This window comes from Cynara cardunculus (assembly GCF_001531365.2).
Source record: "Cynara cardunculus var. scolymus isolate 2C chromosome LG 16, CcrdV1, whole genome shotgun sequence".
Classification (NCBI taxonomy): Eukaryota; Viridiplantae; Streptophyta; class Magnoliopsida; order Asterales; family Asteraceae; genus Cynara; species Cynara cardunculus.
In genome coordinates, this window is record NC_037543.1 from 4,360,953 (window position 1) to 4,370,515 (window position 9,563).

Consider the following 9,563-nt stretch of genomic DNA (forward strand, 5'->3'; position numbering starts at 1 on the left):
TTTAAGGTTTTTGTTTTTATCAATCTTAAAAGTTCATTGCTATTTTTGGCTGATCAATTTTTAGGCAGAAAAATTATATTATTTGTCTCGTTCGTGGTTGGCTTAAGATAGAAAGGGATAAAATCTATTTTGTGGTTCGATAATAACGACAAAAAAGGGCCGTTTATCGTCCATGTAACTTACCAGGTTATTTACCTTATTAGATGAACGTTGCAAGTGTCAAGAATCTTTCCCAGTAAGAGCAGTGATAAGGATGAAGAGTCTTACTTGGTAAGTGAAAGTGAAGACTTTTACTCGATAAACGCTTATCGGGTAAATTGTTTCATATGATACCATTTTGATGGACTATGATCTTACTCGATAAAGTAAGTTGTGTTGAATCTTACCGATAAGAGCTTATCAGGCAAGTGTATAGCCACTTTAACACCTTAGGGACATGAATACATGTGTATATCTTATCCATTTAGACCCTGATTTTGAGTGAGATATACCGAATATTGAGTCGTTTGTTTCTCGATTCACAATAAAACTTGATATCCCGCCGCATTGCGCGGGTACACAACTAGTATTAGAATATATGAAAATACAATAAAATTGAATTCATACAAATTATATAAAATAAAAAAAAACGTTTATCATCTTTATTTGATTTCCATCTCTCGTTATACATTCACATAATTCTTACATTAATAGGAAATTACCAAACCTTCAAACTAATCATCACACAAACTTTTATTGTTAAGGTTCAATCATTTTATGCAAGAGTAATAAATATGAATTTTGAAAACCTGGTAAAAACTGAATAATAATATATATATTACATTATAAAGTATTTGACAAAAACTCTTAAAAACCATTTTTTTTTATGCATGAAGTACTGTTTATTGATGCATGTAACTTAAAATTCAAGATTATAAGTAAATTGTGCGTAAGTACAATTTATTAAAGCTATATTTTAAATTCGCGTAACTAACTGCATATAAATATAATCAAATACAGGATAAACATTTTATTTTAAATATAAAAAAATCTAAAATATAATTAGGAAATTTTTTGAGTTCTAACATAAATTATTATAGCATTAAATTAAAATTAAGTTACTTCGTCACGTTAACTTAATTTATAATAAAAAATTACACAAAACAAAAACTTTTAAATAGTTAATTTGATACTAATATCGATATATATTTTTTTAATTTTTTATGATATTTTATTTAAAATAAAAACATTAACGCTTTCAAAAAACCACATAAAACTGTATTATATCAACATAGATAAATAATAAAATTAAACATTAGAATCAAGATGTGTCTCGATGCATTGCACGAATACTCTTCTAATGGATATCAAATAAAAGATAATAAAATGTTATTCTTGTATAAGTTGTTTAACTCCAAAATTTCTTGTATGTTTTAGATTTAAAAAACAAGGTAATGCAATTTACTTTAAAAAAAATCAAATGTTTGTCTTGTTGTAGTGCATACGGACCATAATCTATACTATATTATAAAGTATTTGATAAAAATTCTTAAAAACCATTTTTTATGCATTAAGTATTGTTTATTGATGAATATTACTTAAAATGCAAGCAATGTTACAAGTAAATTATGCGCACGTACAGCTTATTAAAGCTTCATGTTTGAATTCGTGTAATTAATTATAGATAAACATAATCAAATAAAGAATAAACATTTCATTTTAAATATATAAAAAACTAAAATATAATTAGGATAATCATTGAGTTATAACAAATACTTAATTATTATATTTATAAAAAATCATTATTATTTTTTTCAATTTTGTACGATATCTTTATATTTATACTTTATTCAAAAATAAAAACGATATCTTCATGTTTATATTTTATTCAAACATAAAAACATTATCGCTTTTTCACAACCACATAAACCCGTATTATAACATCGATCGAGACAAAAAAAAAAAAAAAACACTAAAATCGAGATGTATCTCTCGCTGCATTGTGCAAGTACCCTTCTAGTTTAATAAATTGAACGACTTAACAATTTGTCAAACATAACAAATATTAAGAGATCCAATATGATGAAAAAAGTTCGGTTAAAGTCCTCGTGTTTTTATCTTGTCATGGATGATTGTTATTGGGCTGTAGTTGAACTCACTACAATTCAGATCCCGTATTTGGGATATACAACCCCATAACGATGTTATAATACGAGTTGTTACGAGATTTGTTTGTGATCTGAATAATATTTTTCGTGTTTATCGTAATGCTCAAATATTTTCAATTGGTTGTTGAAAGAGATGGTGTTTCACACGATAGAAATATAGATGTATGAACATCATCTCACGTTGACTTATTCTATCATAACGTAAATTACGAATGATTTGCAAAATACAAACAATAATTTGTTTTAACATGAAGATATTATGTTATTCACAGTGTGATTAATATATTATGTTAATTTCACACTATAAAACGTAAACATCATGAAGATATTATTCGTTTCACATGATGAAACATGGACATTGATTATGTGTTTGGTTTGTAGGTTTCACAGTGTGAAACAATCATGAATATGAACACATGATACAAACTATTTTACACAGATGTTCATACATGTAGTGTGCAACATCCCAAAACCTGCCTCAAGGAACGTTACAACTTACCAAGCTCCCAAATGGAAGACAATTATCTTTAGGCATGGAAATGGCCCCTGATCCGTTGGGGAACCCGGTCCACCCGTCCCGGTCGGGGACGTGGATTCCCCGCTAAATCTGGGACGGGGATCCCCGTTTGTCTCAAACCGGAGATGGGGATGGGGACGGGTATGGTACTCCCCAACCCGCCCCCTACCCGTTATATATATATATATATATATATATATATTACTTATTTCAATTAAAGCGGTAGTTCATAATTTCATATTTCCTAACTAGGTTTATAATCTAAAATTGTTATTTTTTGGATGTTAATGTGTAATATTTTGGATGTCAAGTGAAAATGCAATTACTCGATAAGTTTTGTATATTACTCAATATCTTTGGGTACATGTGAGTTTAAGTCTTTTTGGATTTAATTGATTTTTTTTTTGGTTTTAGGTTATTAGCTCTTATATAATGTTGTGTTTTTTTTGTATTAAGTTAAATTCATTTTGGTTTTAGGTTTATTGAAAATGTTTGAGATTCAAACATGTATGATCTCTCATATATTTAATTTAAAATAACTTATATAAATGGGGGAAAAAATATCCGTTTCCCCGTTGGGGATAGAGATGTGATTATATTCCCCGACGGGGATGAGGATGTGACTATATTCCCCGACGGGGATGGGGATGGAGATATAGATAAGTAATCATGGACGGGGATGGGGATTGAGGTCCCCGCCCCATTTCCATGCCTAATTATCTTAGGGCATATAACTTCAGTTATACTTGCTTACGATACCAAAATAGTACAAACATCGACCCAACAACCAAAATATTACGCTTATAGTACAACACAGGGTCTCAAATAACATATGAAATGTATAGCCAAGAGTGGTTAAACTTTACTAGGCCCGCCCTTTCCCTTTATCAACCCATGTCACTCATGTTCAAGTGATGCACAACGTTAGGCAGCTAAATAATCCAGTGAGACTACGTTTATAACAATTCCACAACATATTAATGCAACATGCCACCACACTTATCGCCTGCAAGCATTATCCATACACATGTAAACTTAATAATAAGTTAATAACTCACATAAATGGCACACAGTTTTGTTAAGAACCATATTTACTAAACAATTAAAATAACAATATAGAAGAAACATTAGTCAGATGCTTGATTAACAAGAAATAGATATATACAAGTAGTTATTCAAGAGGCTAGACTCTCCCAAGGACAAACTCAATAACCTTGTTGCCCAGTTGCTGCATCTTTCCAACCAGCTACTCCTAATGTCTGCTTTCCAAAGTAGTACCAATCATTGTCTTACCAAACGTGGTGTAGATGTTGGTGACACCAATGGTGATAGCAGCAGTAATGAGGCGGGACTAAGGATGGTGATTTTTCCCGACCCGGTGGGGAACCTGACTCACCCGACCCGAACGGGGATGGTAATTCCCCGCTAAAACATGTCCCAGAGTTGGGAATCCCCGATAGACTTAAACCGGGGGCGAGGCCGGGACCGAGGATCCCCGATACACTCAAAGTAATGAATATTTTTCATGGGGTTTGACCGGGAACATGATATTAGTCCCCGTATCCGTCGGAGACCAGGGCCAAAGGCTATTACTAAAAATCGGGGCTGGGGCCGGGAATTTCAACTTTATATATTAGCTGACTTGTAAAATAACTATATAAACTCATGATTCAAAGCTAAACTAATATTTCAAAATTATGAGTCACCCGCGCTGCATTGCACGGTTACGCCACTAGTATTATGAAACTAGGGCATATGAATTATTGAAAGCCCATTAAAGCAGGTCTAGAAGGCCCAATATACATGCATATATAGGCCCATGTTTTCCGTCGACTCGACTCTATATCGAGCTTTATATTTGACTATTTGTTTCAAACTAGGGTTTATCGTCCTCCCTTCGGCTGCCGTTAGTTTTCAACCTTGAAAATGGTATTCTCTCTCAATCTCTCCATCTCTCTCGTATTTGATTACAGTTCTCCAGTTGTAAGCTAGAATTTATGGTTGATAGCATTTTCTTTACGGTTTTATCTGAATGTTTTTCGAATTTTTTAGTATAAGAGTTGATGGTTTCGAATGTTTTATGGCTATTATGGTAGCTGCTAGAATGCACTAGAATGATGCTAGAGTTACCAGGCTTCCGCTCCCTGTTTCTATCCAATCAGTGATGAATTGCTTTGATAAGAATATTTTTGAATTGGAATCTGTAAACGCCGATGGACCCAGTAGTTGGTTTGAAATTAGGGTTGTATTACTCCAGTACATGGACTTTGAGCTATAAATTTTGCACCAACTGTTCCAGTAAACGCTTTCCTTCTTTTCTAGGCCCCCGTTGCTTGTTTCTTTGTCTAGTTTTAATCTCGTGCCTTCTTTCTTCCTTGGGATTATAATGATTGATTGTTTCTGTGATATATTATGCCTAATGGGAAATGTACCAAACTAAGATTTAAGTTGTTTCCCGTTTTCCTATTGGTGCATGCTGAATAGTTGACTGAAATTTATTGATTTAAATTTTTATTTATCACATTGAGTATATATTTCTAACCATATACTCTACTGTTTGTTTCGAGGGAATCTGTATTGGTATTGTTAACATTTAAACGATTTATTTCTGATACTGTGTGTGAAAGCACATGCTTTGTTGTAATTTGGAGAGTCTAAGAACCAATGCTGGTTTTGAAATTTGTGTGGCAGTAGGAGTGTGATTCTCCCCACTTTCTCTTGTTTAAGCACAACTGTAGCATCTATGCAGTTATGGTTACTAGCATCAGGACTACTTAATATCATGTTTAGATCATTTTTAAAACAACATAGCTTCTTGACAGACTGTCTTTTTGGTCTGTTCTTGAGCTGATTTTGTATTAGGTAGAGAAAATGCAAAGTTTTACTTATGTGGTTTTCTTCTAGGTAAGGTTTTTGTTAAGATTTCTCAGACTCATGGACTCGCAATAGAATGTTGCTTTTGAACTTGCTCATGTTGACCCATTTTATTATCAATGGTGGCGTGTAGATATGTATTGCATTTCTAACTTTATAAGCTAGCACTTTTATGTTGGTTTTGCAAATATAGTTTGATCATTGTACTTCATACGGGTATCAGAATTTATTGAACCTCTGGTCGATGTCTTTCTGTTAGAGCCTTAATTGTTCTTGTAGCACTTTTATGTTGATTTTGCAAATATAGTTTGGTCTGACAGTTGGTTGTTCAGGCTATGTTACTTTTTTTTGTAATGTAGTGTGTGTCAATATTGATGCTTGACTTTTAGTTTCTTTTGTTCTTACTCAGCCGAAGCAAATTCATGAGATTAAGGATTTTCTTCTTACGGCAAGAAGGAAGGATGCAAGATCTGTGAAGATCAAAAGAAGCAAGGATGTGGTGAAGTTCAAGGTTCGCTGCTCAAAGTACCTCTATACTTTGTGTGTTTTTGACAAAGATAAGGCCGATAAGTTGAAGCAGTCTCTTCCTCCAGGTTTGTATGCTTCTCTTGTGTTTTTTAATCAAATGTTTAAAATTTTGAACCAACCAGCAACACAACATTGAGGCTGTCACTTGAAAACGCCCAAATTAAAATTCTACTTGAAGTTCAACCACTTGATCTGAATAGCCCAGTGAGTGGCCTGGGACTGACCAAGGGTTACGACCCACTTAATAAGTGTCAAGTTTCTAGAATGAATTATCTGTTTAGCTTTTCCCAACTTTTATGTTTGAGTAATATTTCATAGAATTGATCTTTTTTCTCATTTCCACTGTAGAATATATGTTTATGAAATTACACATCTGTTAGCATGTGGATGTCACTGATCCAACATGGGTTAGCCAATTTGGACACATCTAGGTGCATGGTCACCTTTAATTTTTGCTAGTCTAAGGAGCAAATGACTTAAAAGTTCCAAGTTCCAAATACAGATATATATATATATATATATATACACACACACACACACACACATCCAGAATTGATTAGTTTTTTTTAGTTATGGTGGTGATAGTTGAAAGATGGGCTGAAAGATTCTTCTCTCTTGCTTGGGGGCAGTGTTGTCAAGGAAGTGGGGATAGGTTGAGATATGTCAAGGTTACAAGTAATTTCATCTAGATGAAGTCAAATCTAAGACTCTACATGCTTTAACTTTTTTCTTGTGGACCTATATTCATTTCTTCAAAGTCCACAAAGCTAAATGTTACCAAAGGACGATTGGCCCAATAGTGATCCGGGTTACCAGTAGAGTGTTATCTTCCACGAGATTTAATGTTCAAATCTCACCAAAGGTGAGGAGTGTGGTTGAGTATTTGCCGTATATAAATATTATATACTTAAAAAATAAATCCTCAAACTTTCATAGAACACTATTACTGGACGGAGTCCCATTTGGCCACTTTCATCTTTTTAAGATTCAAGATTATGTTATGATAAAGAGTTCTTAATACCCATGTCCACAAACCTATAAACAATAATACAACACAAAAGCTTGTGGTCCCATGTTTGGTGTCTAACAGGACTTGAGCAGGACACAGAGGCATTCTTTCTGTCCTGTCCTACCAAATAGATAGAACAAAAAATCAATGAGACTATATTGGTAAATTACTAAACTACCCTTATTAGTCAAATTAAAACACTAAAATCTTAGCCATGTCTACCGCACTCGTCTGTCCAGTTAGTGCCTTCCAATCTGTGTGCCAACCATAACCTAACACACTTCTTTCAACCATGAATAACGATGCTTACTATCTCTGTATGATGTGTGATGCAGGTTTGAGCGTGCAAGACCTTTAAACTGTATTCCTCTCGGAGCATCACTTGAAGAACTTTTTACCAAATTCGGATAATTGAAAACATGTTGGTATGCAACTGAATTTCTATATGTTGTTAGTTAAGGTTGGTATTGTTTGGTTTGGTATAGGGGACTCAGAAGAGGAGTTGAGTAGTAGTGTTTAATTTGGATTTCACTTGGTTGATTTTTATGGATTGAAATGAATGGATATTGTTAAATCTTGGTAGCCACATAACGACTTTTTCTGTTTTTGCTACCAACTTATTTGAGTGAATTAGTTATCGTTGGGGTCCAGTGAAAGCGATCATTCCGTTGTCGCCTGTAGGGTTTCGGTTACGAAATCTGTATTGTTAGACGATCTTGTTTGCACCATTTTTTGTACAAAATTGGTGCAGGCGATAAATTTTCTCCAACGTCGAATAGAATACTCCGAGTTTATTTAATAATTCTAATATCACCCAGTTTTTTTTACAAATTTGACGTAATGCCAAATTTTTTGTGACTACATACTATGATACCAAATTTGGTGTCGTAGTTTTTATCAGTGATGATGTAAGATTTGCTGTTGAGTTGGTGATGCCATTATTCGTTAAACCAGTGGTTTGTTCGTTGGTTTGTTTGGGTATTGTTATATGGTGATTATTAGGTGTTATTTATTTTACCGAGTAAATATGATACAGATCGATAATCTTATCCGGTAAAAGACATAAGAAGGATCGAGAATCTAATTCAGTAAGTGAAAGAAACAATGCTTACTCGGTAAACGTTTACTGATAATTCAATTTGATTGTCAAGAATGTTACTGGATAAAGTAAGTGAAAGTGATGGTTATTGTTGAGAAGTGTTTACCTGATAAACGTTTGGTAAACGGTCTTTTAGTTGTGTTTTGCCCGGCTAATTATTAGCTGGCCAATATCATATGAAAATGAATTACCCGTGCACCCATTATTATCGCTACGCTATCTATTAGGGTTCTTGAATCTTTTAATAATACACGTCGGAGGTGAAGATGGGATACTGGTTAACTGTTCGGTCTTCAAACCAGTCCCGATCCCAACCTTCAACCTGTTGGAATCGATCCTCTATATCTCGTTTTGATCGAACCTGTCTTTGAAAGAAAAACCAAGGACCAATCTTAAACAATCAGATTGGTCCATTTTGTTTGCTTAGCTTTCATTTTCTTTAATGTATCTTCTTTTTTATTTTTATTATATATCACTTATGCCTTTAATAATATTAGTAATAACAAAATAACATATGGTATCAATAACATATATTATCATGATGGTATTGGTATGATTAAATATGAGAATTATTGGAGAGTAAGAGGGGTATATTTGTAAAAGTATAAATACATATATTATATTTATGATTAAATATGAGAATTATTGGAGAGTGAGGATATATTTGTAAAATTAGAACATGGGATCCACTATAAACTATGTTCAATGAACATGTATATTGTACAATTGAATTTATTTTAATAATTTTAATTTTTAAATATTTATGTTTAATACAATAATACTTATTATTTTACAGTTTCTTTATTGACCTTTTTTTTTCGTATTTATAATATTTATTACATAATTATATGCAATTATTTAATATAATAGACATATGACAATTTAAAGATAAACCTTCTTAATATTACAAACTTGTAAACCAATATTTATGAAAACGATGAATGTTCATTTATTATGATTTGAATATTTATGTAAGATGATTTGAGTTGTTAACCATAATCACGCTTTATATTATGAAATAGTCGACATATTTATGAAACTAGATTTTTTTAGATTAGATGGATGGGTAAGTACGAATTACCCGTGGACGCAGGGGACACATGTCGCCCTCTCCTTTGTCTCCCGGTTCACAACCGAAACTCGGTTTTCATTGAACCCACCCCTATGTATATTCAGTGATGGAACATAAAACTAAGTCGCATTCTAGTGAATGGTTGAACTCGATGACCAATGTTCCATATAGAAGCTTTATAACACTGGAATGCGACTTAGGGGTCGTTTATCAAACACTTACCCGGTAAGTGCTTACGGGTAAAATTTAACACTATTATGTACTTACCAGATAAGATTTTAGTCCACCAAAACGACATAGTATACAATAATTTATCC

General features: G+C 32.9%; 1 protein-coding gene across 1 annotated transcript; it reads left to right on the forward strand.

The window, feature by feature from the left end:
• Window positions 1-4,500: 4,500 nt before the first annotated feature.
• LOC112528923 (60S ribosomal protein L38) lies at window positions 4,501-7,687 on the forward strand. The gene is made up of 3 exons (XM_025139960.1): window positions 4,501-4,593; window positions 5,948-6,131; window positions 7,411-7,687. The coding sequence occupies exons 1-3, from the start codon at window positions 4,591-4,593 to the stop codon at window positions 7,431-7,433; spliced, it is 210 nt and encodes a 69-aa protein (XP_024995728.1). The 5' UTR covers window positions 4,501-4,590; the 3' UTR covers window positions 7,434-7,687.
• Window positions 7,688-9,563: the final 1,876 nt, after the last annotated feature.

Bases quoted from the DNA above. Each gene is read 5' to 3' on its own strand.
- LOC112528923 (XM_025139960.1), top strand. The intron at 6,132-7,410 runs GTTTGTATGCTT...TGTGTGATGCAG, and splicing joins GAAGCAGTCTCTTCCTCCAG to GTTTGAGCGTGCAAGACCTT.